Source organism: Gymnoscopelus microlampas (assembly GCF_963454915.1).
Source record: "Gymnoscopelus microlampas genome assembly, chromosome: 12".
Taxonomy (NCBI): Eukaryota; Metazoa; Chordata; class Actinopteri; order Myctophiformes; family Myctophidae; genus Gymnoscopelus; species Gymnoscopelus microlampas.
The window spans coordinates 50,128,081-50,144,209 of NC_139949.1; the positions used below are offsets into that span (position 1 = coordinate 50,128,081).

General features: G+C 41.1%; 2 protein-coding genes across 2 annotated transcripts in view; both read right to left on the minus strand.

Annotated features, from left to right (window-relative positions):
- Nucleotides 1-16,129, minus strand: part of LOC311057417 (uncharacterized protein) — a gene marked incomplete at its 3' end in the record, with an annotated part of 440,186 nt that overhangs the window by 8,592 nt on the left and 415,465 nt on the right. The window contains exons 5-9 of the mRNA XM_084074376.1: nucleotides 14,718-14,860; nucleotides 13,869-13,932; nucleotides 12,386-12,447; nucleotides 11,905-12,027; nucleotides 11,125-11,308 (exon numbers count right to left, since the gene is read on the minus strand). Coding sequence (XP_083930502.1) covers nucleotides 11,125-11,308; nucleotides 11,905-12,027; nucleotides 12,386-12,447; nucleotides 13,869-13,932; nucleotides 14,718-14,860 — 576 coding nt within the window. The remainder of the gene's footprint in view (nucleotides 1-11,124; nucleotides 11,309-11,904; nucleotides 12,028-12,385; nucleotides 12,448-13,868; nucleotides 13,933-14,717; nucleotides 14,861-16,129) is intronic.
- On the minus strand, nucleotides 43-5,308 carry LOC311057883 (uncharacterized protein). The gene is made up of 4 exons (XM_084075021.1): nucleotides 5,166-5,308; nucleotides 3,451-3,549; nucleotides 1,038-1,301; nucleotides 43-815 (listed from the first exon to the last, which is right to left on the minus strand). The coding sequence occupies exons 2-4, from the start codon at nucleotides 3,515-3,517 to the stop codon at nucleotides 106-108; spliced, it is 1,041 nt and encodes a 346-aa protein (XP_083931147.1). The 5' UTR covers nucleotides 3,518-3,549; nucleotides 5,166-5,308; the 3' UTR covers nucleotides 43-105.

Here is a 16,129-nt window from a genome sequence, read left to right on the forward strand (position 1 = left end):
CCAACATACAGGTGTTTAATTTCATCCCCCCAGTGAGCTAATTTATAGCTGAACGTTTGTTGAATAAACTGTCTTTTTAGATTACTAAAACAACTGAAACTCTTATTACAGTTTACACTGGAAAGATTTTTCTCCGGTGTGGATACGCTGGTGTCTCTTCAGGTCATATGACATCCTGAAACTCTTGTCACAATGTTTACAGTGGAAAGGTTTTTCTCCAGTGTGGATACGCTGATGTGTCTTGCAGGAACCTGACTCACTGAACCTCTTGTCACAATGATTACACTGGAAAGGCTTTTCTCCAGTGTGAACACGCAGGTGGTTCTTCAGCTGATCTGAGTTAGTGAAACTCTTGTTACAATGTTTACAGTAGAAAGGTTTTTCTCCAGTGTGGATACGCAGGTGTCTCTTCAGGTCATGTGATATACTGAAACATTTGTCACACTGTTTACAGTGGAAAGGTTTTTCTCCGGTGTGGCTACGCTGGTGTCTCTTCAGGTGAGCTGAGAAATTGAAACCCTTGTTACAATGTTTACATTTGAAAGGTTTTTCTCCATCTGGTTGAGTTAAAGTCTTGGTAAACTGTTGATGACTGGAAGATCCTGGTTGATCAGTGTCTCCTTGTTCCTGGCTGGTTGTAGAGCTGGTGATTTGCTGACAGGCTGATGGGGTGATCTGTCCATTCCCCAGCATTTGGCAGTAGAGGTCGTTGTGTTTACTCCTGATGTGTTTATGGAGGAAGACCTGAGATGTGAAGGAGTATGAACACTCAGAACAGGAGAAGAACTGAGTTTGGGAAGACTGGAACCTCACTCCTGCGAGGGGGGGGGGGAGAGGGGAGGACAGAGGGGGAGAAGGCAGGTTAAAATGGTAGAGTACACATACAACTTGAAAGCTTCCATCATCAAACAAGTCTGTTGTTTAGCTTCCCTGTTAAAATGTCTGATTTAATTGTATTTTTCATCGACCTCTTTTATTCCACCTCTCAGTTTTCCACACCCATGTAAGTCCTGTTCCTGTGTTTAACACTGACTGACCTCCACTGGTCTCCTCCCAATCATCACTGTCTTCAGTGACTTCAGTGTCAGATTCAAGCTCAACTTCAATTTCAGAACAGTGTGAAGAGATGTCTTCATCATCATCTTCACTTTTCACTGCTAGTAATGTCAACATTGAGCCATCAGGCTCCTCTGGTCTTTGAAGTAACTCCTCCTGTTCCTCTTTAATGTGTGGAGGCTCTGGTTCCTCCTGGAGCAGACTGGGGCTCCTCTCCTCTTTACACACAGCCATGTGCAGGATATCTAGTTGGAGCAGAAACATAACATGGTAGTGAACACTGGATTCCTGAAGTGTAAACAAACAGTTTTGGTATTCCATACAAAAGGAAGTATATCCTAAGTCTTAAGGTGCATTCTCACTGAAAGATAAAAAACTCTTTCTAGACTCTAGACTTGAATCGCGTCATTTTGGTCGCTGGGTGTTGCGATGGGACAAAAGTGTTCATTTGCATGTTCAACTAATCGCCTCTTCAAGCTGTCAATCACTAAACATATGGAAAGAGTAGATAATTCTAACAAAAGTTTTAATCTAGCAGTTGTATGTGTGAAAATAAGAAAGATTTAGCAACTACAAGTTCTATTTTGTGAATAAAAATTGATAATTTAAAATCAAGCTGTGAAAAACACACAAAGCGTGTGTTTTTCCTCCTTCTCAGCCGGCAGCTGTAGCTTACTGCCCAGGGACCCAATTTGTTCACATAGTACAGATATAAAATGTACACAGGGACCCCTCCAGCGTTAATTTACTGATGATGTTAATTTAACTCTAGAGTGAACAAATGGAACCAAATGGTAAGGGACCGTTTGGTTAAATTTTCTCAGGTACACAAAAACACCCAAAACGGCTCAGTGTCTGGCTGTGCGTCTACAAGGGCTTGTGTGTTGTCTTTGCTGTGTTATTGGTTCCCGGAAGTGGACATTTGGCCATAGGCCAAGCCATATAGAACAGGTATATTTAAAAAAATACCACCAAAGTGGAAAAAGCGACACTCCAAAATAATAGATGCAAGACAGGCTCATATACACGTTCTTCTATTCATAGAGAACGCTAATGAGTTTCGTATAGAACAGGGTTTGTCTGTATGTATGTACAGTATGTATTTCCCCTCAAAAGTAGACCAATCACATCTCATGCCGTTAAGTTCATGACATCATGAAACAGAAACATCTCCACACATGAAAGCTTGAAATGTCAGGTGAAAGTTGGGTCGTAGTTTAAAATCTATGTAAAATAGTTTTTATGGCGTGGCTCTGTACGTCTGGAAATAGGTCTGTGAGTCTGCGAATCTGTCTGTCTGTGTGTCCAGGACGAATTTCACAAACCGTTTTGACGATCAGCGGCAAATTTCTGCACACTGATCAAGAAAGTATTTTTCCACTTCTGATAGAATGTACTATGTACAATGTGAAGATATATGGTGCTTCGTATTGCATTTACCCACAAGAAATGTGCTTTTTGGTTATGGTATTTTGTTATTGTCTCCGCCAGGCCGAAAGGCATGACGAGAGAGTATGTTTTACCCCCTGTCGGTCCGTGTGTGTGTGTGTGTGTGTGTGTGTGTGTGTGTGTGTGTGTGTGTGTGTGTGTGTGTGTGTGTGTGTGTGTGTGTGTGTGTGTGTGTGTGTGTGTGTGTGTCCTGTCCGTCCGTTACCAGCTAATCTCCGGCACCGTTGGCCCGGTCGCTGCGAAACTGTGCACACACACTCCCTGGATGCCAATTCAGAACCTCTGCCCCAAATTTTTCACATGGGCCTGTTATAGCGCCACTAGGAGGACGATTTGTGCAAAATCCATTTTTTGACATTACTCCTACAGATTTTATCCAAACGTCATGCAAATTGGTACACAATATCTCTATAGTCATGTGATCAACACGGATCTGTCCGATTTCCCATATTCCATCCTGATTGGCTAAGGTTGGCTTCCAAAGTTTGCAGGATTGGTCCGTTTTGAACAAACTGCCTCAAATTATGCACGCAGCTTGCAATTTCCGTGAAATTTCACACGCGCATTCCCACTAGGCCGAGTAAGAAATGCCACCCTTTCACATTGGCCTGTTATAGCGCGACCAGCAGGTCTAATTTAGCAAAACACATTTTTGGAACAAAATGCTCAAATCATGAATGCAGTGTCCAATTGTCGTGAAAGGCCTAAGAATAAATGGCACCCTTTTCACATTGCCCTATTATAGCGTCACCAGGAGGCCACAATAACGTACCTGACCTGGCGGAGACCTGTGCTCCGAGGAGCACTTTTTCTACTGGTTTATTATTATCAGTGTCAAGATATTTTTGCAATGGTTATTGTACAGTGAAACTTAGATATTGTAGCACTTCTACAACAGAGCAGAACAGAACAATATGACAGAAATAAAAAGCACATGAAACTTACTGAGTGGGTGGTCTTCAGGTTCCTCCTGTTTAATAGAAATGTCCCTGGCTGAGTCTGGAGAGTTCATCTTCACCTGCAGTCTGGACTCCACACACTGGTCTGAAATGAAGCAATTGAATAATAATAATAATAATAATAATAATAATAACTGCAGACTTAGTGGTGTCAAGAATAACAGTAATATTTGCAGAAGGTAAAGGCAATATGGCCTAAGCCCAACTCATTACCATATTAATCTTGGGTGCAAAGATTATAGGATTCATATATTAGGGGAGAAATCATTCACAATTTAAGATTACACAAGGAAGAATGTGACAAAAGATGGACTCCTGCGATGCAAATAATGGTCTAAAGTGAATAAGGTGAAAGTAGCCAATCTGTTTTTATGTTTCTGCAACCAGACACATTTGTTTAATCATCAGGATATTATCATTGTCATGATATATTTTGTCATGATTATTTCTCAGTAAAATTAGATATAGTAGTGACAGCCCTACAACAGAACAGGAAAAAAAACATTCAAGAAAGAGTGAGCACTTAAAACGTACCGAGGTGTGGGTGGTCTTCAGGTTCCTGTTTAATAGAGATATCCCTGGCTGAGTCTGGAGAGTTCATCTTCACCTGCAGTCTGGACTCCACACACTGGCCTGAAATGAAGGAATTGAATAAGGACTTTAAAGATAACCATATATGGGTATATTGGTTGGATCAGCGGTTCTGGACAACTGGATATCTGAACTACTCGAGAAGACGAGTTTGAAGTCGCTCGGTCCCATATATGCACATGACCATATAGGGGCATAGTGGTCGGATCTGTGGCTCTCTATAGCTGTCAGTCCTTGTCCCTTTTATGCCCATACTGTGGAGGTCGCTGCATGTCATCAGTATATGCCCATATATGGGCATGCACTCTTTTGTGCCCATATATGGTGCTGACCAGAGCCTTCTATTGGAGAGTTACGTCAACTAGGGGGCAGAAACGGCACCGGTCACATGGTTCATGTAAACTCGAAATAGTGACAAACGCTCATAGACTCAGTGCATTCCGTAAACTTCCGGTTTGTCACTATTCGCCAATAGAAGACTGGCCCGATGACGTGAACGGAGGTGACGCAACTCTCCTTATATGGCTCTGGTGCTGACTGATTAGTTTGTGGCTGATGCCATGACGACACATTGAGGTTAGACAACGCACTCCATATTTGGGCGTAGCTGCATTGGGAACTCCTTATATGGTTATGGCTGAGTCAGAGTGACGTCAGAGGTCCCGCCCGGCCCGTCCTCCTATTAGTCATTCTTTATTCTTCGTTCTTGCAGTATTATCCTTCAGGTTGTTGTTTAAGAAAACAGACAACTACTATGTTACTACAGCATGTATATGGGTTTGGAGCTAAACTGTTAATTTGCAGCAGGAACAAGACAGGGAAACTATTTTCAATGCCATACATTACCTGGATGGTCGCCAAGACTCGTAGAGATTTCTTTTTTTTAAAGTCAAAATCGATCAAATACATCTAGGAGAGTCTTTATCTAAGGCTACTATGGAGCTGTTGTTTGTGTTTATGATCACTTCATAACAACCTAACAGCTAAGACTAATAGATTTATGTTCCAACTTAAATGAGTTAATAAAGACAAATAGATGAAACAAGACGTGATCCGTTCATCTTAAATGTTATAAATAGATGAAACACAACATAATGAGTTGATCTTTACCTGCTGTGTTTCAGTGGTTGAGCTGCTAACAAACGTCCTCCTGCTGCTTAACGACGACACTGTTTAGAATCGACACGTTTTACTTTTCTTTGTATTTTACTTTTATATAAATCTATGGTATTTTAAAGTGTCAACAACAGTCAGTCAACACACCATGTTGTTTTCACTACTGCATTGTGGGTATGTTTTTCTTCTGACGAACACTTTGTCTAGACGTCAGTTGGTGTATTGCTGCCCCCTACTGTTGGTCTTGGGTACTGTCCATTGTTTATATAAAGTAACAGTACTATGTGACCTTCCTGAACAAGTGGTTATCAAACCTTTTTGTGCCAAGGACCCCCACATTTTCAGATGGGGGTCCGCATCCAAATATATAGTAATTGGGGCCCAAATTGATATATATTTGGCTGCGGACCCCCCATCTGAAAATGTTTCTGCCAGGGGACCTCCAGAAGCAAAGATTTGAGTTCAAAATGTTTGCTTTAAAAATGTATATTCAAAGATTAGCAAAAACTTTCACGATTTTTCAAAAATAGCCAAAGTATAAAATATGGTAAGTGGCTAAAATGATGACACTATATTTACTACTTTTGCTGGGGATTACAAAAGACAATTGATATGAATATTTGAATAAATGAATCGGTTAATAATCAATCCATTATAGTTAAAAAAGTAGAAAGAAAAAAAAGTGCAAATAGCAGATCTACAGGCTCACAATGCACCACAATGCGTTTTGAGCTTGTAGATCAGCTTTTTTCACTAGCCTTGCACAACACTGTTGTGCGAAAAAGTATACATTGAGGCTAAAGTCGCTAATCTATTTAGTGATATACTGTATGGAAAAAAATAACTTTTTTTTGTTGAAATATCTAGCTTCGATCACAATTATTCAATGAATTGAAAACAGGTATCTAATAATTGCTAATAAAATAATGGATAGTACATATACTATACATCCATCACAGCTTTCATCAGTTAATATTAATGCTGCACAAGTCTGATCACGTCTCATAGAAATGCAGCATCCAACATATTACTGTGTATACCAACATACCATGCTACAGAATACTATAGTATTGTATTCTGTCGCATATACCATATCATTTTCAAATCATGTAAATATGTCAATACTTACATAAATGCAGGCTCTATGGTATATTCAGACTGGGACGCATCAAGTTATTTTATAGCAAAAATATTCTTTATACAAGGTCAGGCAAGAAAAACTGTTGTATCATATAAATTAATAACATCAAAATATTTTTGCAATGAATTATGTAGCTGTAGCCGTATATGACTCTCTTTTCAAAATTACATTATTGCATTTTTTCATTTTTTCATATCACAGTACAGGAGAATTATAGCTACAAAATTGGATCACTGCTTATTTAGATTATCTCAGTAGTCGGCGTTGTTCCGCTCCTGTCACCAGTTCCTACAAAAGTGATTGTTATATTTCAAGCCATTTGTTTTACTCAGAGATGTGAAGAATGAGTGTTCTTGCAATACTCGACTCGACCGGTACTGTTGACTGTCTCTTCTTCATCGAAGCTTCTCCAACTGCCTTTGAGTTCATCACACATCGACACATTCTCGGAGTATTATCGATCCAGCCTTGCTAACCGACATCGTTTCGGTTCTACATTGTATCGGTTGTATTATTATAAGAGTTCCAGAGACTTTGTTTGAGCTAGCAGCATCTTCATCTTGCTATCATAGGTCACCGAGCCAGCAAGCCTCGTCCGGCTCCTGCCAGCCACAGGACCACATCACCACCGTTGGTACCATTTGTTCAGCTGGATTTCCACCAGGACAATGTTCTACCTCCAGCCCAGCAGACCCCGCAGTGGCATGTAATGGCCAGTGGTTGTTCAGTGGAGACCACTCGGACCTGGGGTACTTTTAAGCGAGTAGAGGTCGATTTCCAGGTGAAGTCCTTCACCTCCATCCCCCACACAGACCTGGACCAGGTGAAATCTTCCACCCAACAAATCGACTACGTGAATGACTGTGAATTTGAGGTCGATTTCCCGGTGAAGTCCTCCACCCCCCACACAGACCTAGACCAGCTCTTTCAGGATGATGAGGGTTATGGCTCCCTGGGAAGACACCAGCAGCCAAAGAGGATCATCTCCCCAGAAGTCTGTGCCTATATACAGTCATTAAACTGCAAAGACACTATGAACATGCTGTACATAGCAAAAGAACTTCACAACATTTGTACATAATTGTAAATAGTTAGATATAGACCTTTTTCAATCAATAAATCAAACTTTAATTATTATTGTATTATTGTATTGTATTATGTAAATAAATGTACCCTGTATAAACTTGAAAAAAAAAAAAAGAGAGATGTGAAGAATCAGTTCAGTTCAGTTCAGTAGTGAAAACCTTTTTACCGCCTTAGACCCTTAACATAAAGACCTGTCTCTCCTCAAAAGATCTATAGAGGGTAATTCATGCATTCATTTGAATTTCAGTACTGATGTTTAGGTGAATGAAAGAAAAGGATTTGAGGATTCAGAATTTGTGATCAAGTAATGTTGTACCACATTATCTTCGCACTGTTATTCTGCTTTTCTGAAAAGCACTGATGTGCGCGACAGAACAGCCCTGGTCACCCTAGGTGGGGTTGGCGAAAGGGCCTACTCTGTGTGGAGTTTGCATGTTCTCCCCGTGTCTCCTAGGGTAGTTAATACCCTCACAAAAACATGTAGTAATCCTGGTCACTATACTGCCTCCCCCTGGTCAGCCGGGGCGCCTGATGGATGGGAAGGGAACTGGTTGGAATAACGTGTTCCTTCCGCACGCTACGTCCAACCAGGGAAACTCTCCCCTGTCAGGTGACAAGAAGGTCAGTTGGCTCTCATGCATTGAAGGAGGCATGAGCTCGGCCCTGGCCTCCCTAGGCTGGTGGGGGGAGTGTAGTGCCCAGGATCACTTGGCAAATTGGCACTGGGTGAAAAAAAGGTTACAAAATCGAGGGATAAAAAGTTTTTAGAACAGCCCTGGTCATACTATATATATATATATATATATATATATATATATATATATATATATATATATATATATATATATATATATATATATATATATATATATATATATATATATATATAATGGCATAAAAAAATAAATTACAAAGGGTTAACAAATTGGTAAAACAAATGGATGTAAGAATTTATGAGAAAAAAGGAGAAAGTCTCCTTATATATATATATATATATATATATATATATATATATATATATATATATATATATATATATATATATATATAATGGCATAAATAAATAAATTACAAAGGGTTAACAAATTGGTAAAACAAATGGATGTAAGAATTTATGAGAAAAAAGGAGAAAGTCTCCAAACATGAGTCCTAATGGAGGCGTCCGTTGACAGGAACAGCATTTATATCGATACTATTCTTTTGGCTTGGCAACCTCCTCCCTACTAATCTCTCAAGACACATTCAGAGCTCTGCAGCTGAATCTGTCAGCAACTCCGTTTACAACGCGTAGATTTGTTTTTAGTAGGAATGTAAACAAAGACGCTCCACCGGAAGTGGAGGGCTGAAGGAGACTGAACGGGCCGACATCCGGTCTCTATCTAAACGGGCGCCGGGCGGTGACCCCACAGGACAATTCAACGGAGAAAAAAAAACTTTTTTTGCCGATGACTGTAGAGTTTGTTGTGGCTCCACTTTATGTGTCTATGGAGCAAGACCAGGGACGTGACGGCGTATGGACACTCAGAACAAGAGTCTATGGAACAAGACCTGAGTCTGGGAAGAGCGGGACATCACTCCTGAGACAGAAACAGAGAGAGAGAGACATAGATAGACAGACAGAGACACAGAGAGACAGAGAGAGAGAGAGACACACACAGAGAGAGAGAGACACACAGAGAGAGAGAGAGAGATAGAGAGAGATCGGGAAGAAGTGGGAAGAAGGGGAAAGCCAGGTTAAAAATGGTGAGATACAACTTGAAAAGCCTCCATCTTTTCCAGCTCTGTGTTTGTTTGTGTTTGTTCCCTGTTAATATTTAATTTAGTCATGCCAACTCCCAGTTTCCCCTACCCATCCCTGTCCTTATCTTTAAAGCTGACTGACCTCCATTGATCTCCTGCCAATCATCACTGTCTTCACTGTCTTCAGTGTCAGATTCAAGTTCAACTTCAATTTCATAGCAGCGTGAGGAGACGTCTTCATCATCATCTTCACTTTTCATTGACCCATCCTCTGGTCTTTGAAGTATCTCCTCCTGTTCCTCTTTAATGTGTGGAGGCTCTGGTTCCTCCTGGAGCAGACTGGGGCTCCTCTTCTGTTTCCACACAGACATGTGCAGGATGTCTAGAAGCAGAAACATAACATGATAGTGAATACTAGGTTACTGGAATACTATTCTTCCATAATCCATGTTCCATGTAGAAAATTAGCTCTCACCTACTTAGATTGACCAAACAGTTACTAACAACAGGTTATCACAGGTGTTTCTGTAAACTGAAGTTCTGAAAAGTCACACTTCAAAGTTTTAGCAAGATATTAGCAAATTTCTATGTTTTGTTAATTATTTAATTTGAGTCATGAAACAATGTTAAAACACAGTACTTCACACTCGGGGAGTAAAGCTGTTTAGAATAGGTTTTGTTTGTATGCAGGGAGTCAACCAATCTAGCCTCAGCGCACCGCCACGTTAGAAACATATATGCGAGTGCACCTTCACTGGAGAGTGAGCACTGGGGCTTGACAATCATCATTATCGTATCAACATGCAAGATAATAACCGCATCCGCGTCACACGGATGGTGACTGTAAGAGGCACCATATTTATATATTCCAGGGGTCGTCAACAGGGGGTCCGCTACCCCTAGGGGGTCCTCAGAGTTACTCCAGGGGGTCCGCCAAATCTTTGTGTGATAAGATTTTTTTTTTTTTTACCATAACCACTTGAACCCTAGCATCCCTTTTCTGAGGAGAGCTTTAACCAAAATTAGCAGCTCACAACGCCTCGCGCTGCGAGGCGTTGTGAGCTTGTAGATCGGCTATTTTTGGTGAAGAGGTTTAGGTGTAGAGGGGAAAAAAAGAGCAGACCACGTAAACAAAAAAAGTTTAATCTGCTCGCAGCGCGAGGCGTTGTGAGCTTGTAGATCGGATATTTTTGGCGGCAGGGGCGGCAGTGGCTCAGGGGTAGAGTGGCCGGGTAGTGTGAACTGGAAAACCGCAAGGTTCCCAGTTCGATCCCGGGCTGGGGCACTCCTCTAGAGTTAGTGTCGAAGTGTCCTTGAGCAAGACGCTGAACCCCTAATTGCTCCCGATGAGCAGGTTGGTGCCTTGCATGGTTTCCTCCGCCATCGGTGTATGAATGTGTGTGTGAATGGGTTAATGGCACAATCAATGTAAAGCGCTTCGGATAGAAGCGCTATATAAATGCACCATTTACCATTTACCATTTTTGGCGAAGAGGTTTAGGTGTAGAGGGGGAAAAAAAGAGCAGACCACGTAAACAAAAAAAGTTTAATCTGAAACACAATTTTTATACAATATAGAGGGGGTCCCTGCTTCATCTCTCTCTCAGCTAGGGGGTCCTTGGCCTGAAAACGTTGAAGACCCCTGATATATTCTATATTAATATTATTGAATGGACCCATAAAGCTTTCGTAGAGCTATTAGCAGTAGCATCATAATCTCAATACAGAGCCAGAAGCCTATGAAGCAACATGCTCCACATGCTACATGCCATTGTTGGGGTGTTCACTCTCCATTCCGACATCTCACCACTCCGACTAGTGGCTTCCGCGTGCGGTTAGGGTTAGGGTTAGGTATAGGGTTCGTCAACGTCGGAAAGGCGACATGTCGGAAAGGAGAAATGCACCCCATTGTTGGAGTTTATTTTTTGCTTACTACATGGCTTACCAAGTGCTACAAAAGAAAAGGAGGCCTGGGCCTGATCTCACCTTGTTCACTGAGGGGAACCAGGCGGTACACCTTGTAAGGCTCAGGGATGTCCCGCTGCGACCGACCAGAGACCTCACTGAAGTCTGTGCTTTTGTTAAGGGCACAGCGCATTCGTGTCTTCCAGCTACCAACAGTGTCAGAACCAGAACCTTTCTTGGGATTGCCCTGGTACTCTGCCCACGCCTGGAGGAGGAAGGAGGGGGGTGTCATGTCTGTGTAACATGATTCCTAAAGTGAATTTGTGTTCATCAGAACAACTTGATCCTTCTATGTGGTAACATCACCTGACCTACAGAACTTTACAGTACATATATACAGTAGGCTACTACAGAATAGACCGATCGCTAAGGAATCGTTTCCATCACAATTGGAACTGTTTCCAGAGCCGGTTTATCGCACCGTCAGTGGTTGTCAAACTTAAAAATGCCAAGGACCGCCATAACTCCGAGAATGTACAAATGGAACCAAATGGACCTCTGTTTCATTTGTACATTCTCAGAGTTACAGAATTTTAAGTGTCCATTTGGGACCCCCTCAAGGATCCCTGTACCTCACTTTGACCCCCCCCCCCCCCCCCCAGCAACGATTTGAGTTTAAAAATTAACGTTGTTTTTTTCAACTTTTTTGTTTTTTTTTCAGAAAGAGCAGATCTACAAGCTCGTATTTTTTAATAGCCAAAGTATAACATATGACTATAATGACACAGATGCGTTCCCGGATTGATTTGAGGGAATCGGGAATCGTTAAAATCCTAAAGGATCCCAAATGCCTATTCGTACCTTGAAGAAGGCTGCGTCCTCGTCGCTGCGGAAGTCCTGCTTGGCAGCGTGTTTCCATGGGATACGGAACATGGTCTTGGCCTCATCGTCCCACACCAGGCCTGGATACTTCCCACTGTTGACCTGGAGTCACAAACATCACCACCATCAACACCGATACCAAAGATAAGACATACAAACGGTTCAATTACACCAGTGGTTCTCAAACCACAAATTGATATATATTTGGCTGCGGACCCCCATCTGAAAAGGTTTTGAGGCCCCCAGAAGAAAAGATTTGTGTAAAAAAAACACTTTTTTCAAAAATGTTAAAAAATAGCAGATGTACAAGCTCGCAGTGCAGCACGAAGTGACGTGCTGCGAACATGAAATAAATAAATATCTTTACTGAAACACTTCTTTTCATTATTGACAGGATGGTGGCACTGGTTGAATCAAGTTACTACTGTTCATTGTTTTATTAACATCACTCAAAACTCACCTGTTCCACAATCCAGGAGCACAGTAGTTTACGTGGGGAGCGGATCTTCCCAGATGGCATGACTAAAAACATTACAAACACATGCATCGCATCATTAGCATCGTGAGGATAAGACTCCCTGCCCCATTGATGACATCGTGTTAAAAACCAAATGATACGAGCCTTAGCCCATTGAGACCTGAAGCCGATTCTATATGTCTCCTAAATCTCAACAGTATTCTGAAAAATGTATGTTTCTATATCAGTGGTGCTCAAACTTTTTCATGTCAAGGACCCCCAAAATGATATGTATTTGGCCGCGGACCCCCATCAAAATATTTTGTTCCAGGGGCCCCCAGAAGCAAAGATTTGAGTTAAAAACGGTTCGCTTTAAAAACATACATATATATATATATATTCAAAGATTTGCACACATTTTCACGATTTTTGAATAGCCCAAAGTGTAAAATAATGCTTTTTAGCTCAAATCTAAAAATGACACAGTTCCAGGTCTTAATGGGTTGGAGTTAGGCGCACACACACACACACACACACACACACACACACACACACACACACACACACACACACACACACACATTTTGCAGGCAGAGAGAGAGGGAGAATGAATCACGGACCTTGCAGGAGATTTGTTTTGTCAACCGAAAGACAAAGTGGAGTCATTTATTGCTTGCAGCAAGTCTATTTTCTTAGTATTTGACAATTGACAATTTATAGTATAGTTTGTTGATTACATTTGACGCAGTAATGGTGAAAAGTAATCAATGAACAGATACCCTGTATACTGTATGTTGGTTTGTTTACTGTTGCGTGAGAAAACAATGTTGCAAATCATCTGGGGAGTGGGGACCCCACAAAAATAATTTGGGGGTCACGAACCACAGTTTGAGAACCACTGAGTTACTGTGCCACAGTGAGAGGTGTATGTGATGTTGCTATGCAGCAGTAGCCTGGAAACCTGACGAATCACAGCGATATTAGTATTAGTATATGCGACGCATTGTGAACTTGTAGATCTGCTATTTTCTGTGCACGACACATTGCGCAACCAAATTATTTGGCTATTCAAAAATAGCAGATATACAAGCTCGCAACAGCAACCCCAAAAGGGGTTCCTGTATTGAAAGGTATAGTTACAAATAGGCGTTCCCGGCCTAAATGGGTTGAAAAATATATATATATTCAAAGATTTTCACTAACATTCATGATTTAAAAAACAATAGCAGATCTACAAGCTCATGGTGCAGCACCGAGTGCCACGATATGAGCTTGTAGATCTGCTATCTTTGAAAAGCCAAAGTATAACATTTTTAAGTGGTTACACAGATGCGTTCCCGGTTTTAATGGGTTAATATAAAATCAGGCGCCAGGGGTGTTCAGCAGGGTGCTGATGGTGGACCCGTCAGGGTTTTAGAGAGAGAGAGAGAGAGAGAGAGAGAGAGAGAGAGAGAGAGAGAGAGAGAGAGAGAAGGGTTGAACGTACGTCCTTCTGTCTGCTGGGCTGGTTCCTGTGTCTCCACTGTCACCTCTCTTCCTGTTAGGACGACCTTAAAGGAGGAGTTCACCCAAAAAATGACTTATTTTCTATCAATTACACACCCCATGAAGCCTTGATTTCATGGATTTATTTTTGTTTTTGTGGCATTCCTAAGACAATAATTTGATGACCGTGTGTATTTCCGGTAGGAGACACAAATAATCTACTTTGTGTCTCCTACCGTATACATTAGCCGGTAGGAGACGGAAATCAAATTATTAGCTTAGGAATGCAACAAAAACAAAAAAGAATCCATGGATTCAAGGCTTCATAGGGTGTGCAATTGATAGAAAATAAGTCATTTTTTGGGTGAACTCCTCCTTTAATGCACTGGAAGCAAACAGGAAACACGATACTTGAAACACCAGAGCATGCATAGATAGGCCTGTCACACTTATTACATAATCGTCTAATCACAATCTTTTTGTTTTGCATAATCGTCATAATCGTGTCCATCTTGAAAAGTGTTCCGATATTTTTTAAACATTTTCAAAACATTGTGTAAATAGCCGATATATACAAGCAAAATTCTGAGCTTGTAGATTCGGTTATTTACACTATTAATGTTTGTATATAGTATAAAGCAATTCAATTATGCAAGTTATTTGTCTGCACTGTGCAACTTTAGTTTACCAAGCCTAAAAGGCCAACAGAAATATAATGTTCCAATGTTCAAGGACAGAAACACCATTGATTATTAATTATTTGATTTGATTATATAATATATTTTTTATTTATTTCTTATGGATTTGAGATTCATAATCAGTGTTGGGTAACCCACACAGTCACACTCACCAGCTGAGGGGTGACCAGGTCCTCCTTGACGTGTTTGATCTGGACAAAGGACGGAGGTTCCTGACCTCCTGACCCGCTGAGCTCCCTGTCCTGAGTCCGTTTGGTTCCCTTCACACTCTTCTTCCTCTCAGGCTCCACCAGTCCTGACCCAATAGAACCAACAGAACCAGTTAATACCACACTCTTCTTCTTCTCAGGCTCCACCAGTCCTGACCCAATAGAACCAACAGAACCAGTTAATTACTAAAAATGAACCCCAGAGTCCATAATGTGATTACAGAATGTATGAAAATGGAAATAAAATTGAAGTGCTAAAAAAAAAAAAAAAAGAACCCCAGGGGGAACACGCTGTGCATGAGATGTGCTCTACAATTCTCCTTGCCTTAGTTTGCCTAATTGAGGATTTATTGGCTGTAAGAGGCACCATATTTATATATTCTATATTCATATTATTGAATGGACCCATAAAGCTTCCGTAGAACTATTAATAGTTGCATCATACTATACAGAGCTAGCAGCCTATGAAGCAACATGCTCCACATGCTACATGCCATTTTTTGATTTTATTTTTTTCAAGCTTATTGCTTTCTACATGGCTTACCAAGTGCTACGAAAGAAAAGGAGGCCTGGGCCTGACCTCACCTTGTTCACTGAGGGGAACCAGGCGGTACACCTTGTAAGGCTGTCCCGGGATGTCCCGCTGTGACCGACCAGAGACCTCACTGAACTCTGTGCTTTTGTTAAGGGCACAACGCATTCGTGTCTTCCAGTTACCAACAGTGTCAGAACCAGAACCTTTCTTGTACTCTGCCCATGCCTGGAGGAGGAAGGAGGAAGGGGGGGTCAGTCATGTTTCAAAGGGCTCCAAATACTACAGAACAGAAGGACAGAAGTCCCAAGCAAAGCGTGCTCTACTGTCAGTGAACAGTCTATAGAAACAGTCCACACTCACAAGGTAGATTTTCTTTGAATTGTTTTTATTTACCACAGAGTGTACAAATGGAACCAAATTTACCAAATGGACCTCTGTTTCATGTGTACACTCTCAGAGTTACAGACCTTTACGTGTCCATTTGGGACCCCCCTCAAGTAACCCAGAGGATCCCTGTACCTCACTTTGAAAACTATTACAATGTATTGATTGTATTAATACATTCAATACAATGTATTGAATTTGTGTTTATCAAAAACGTATAATAAAGTTCAAAATCAAAATCAACATTTCTTAAAACATATAGTAATCATTAAAGGGAACCGTTTAACAATCAGACCGTTAACCCATTCAAACCGGGAACGCATCCTGTGTAACCACTTTATCCATATTTTATGGAAAAATTGTAGTTTGTGTCATGAGTACTTCCACACAGGACGTGAATAGTATTAACGATAAAGTAAATTCCAGATGAGGTGCA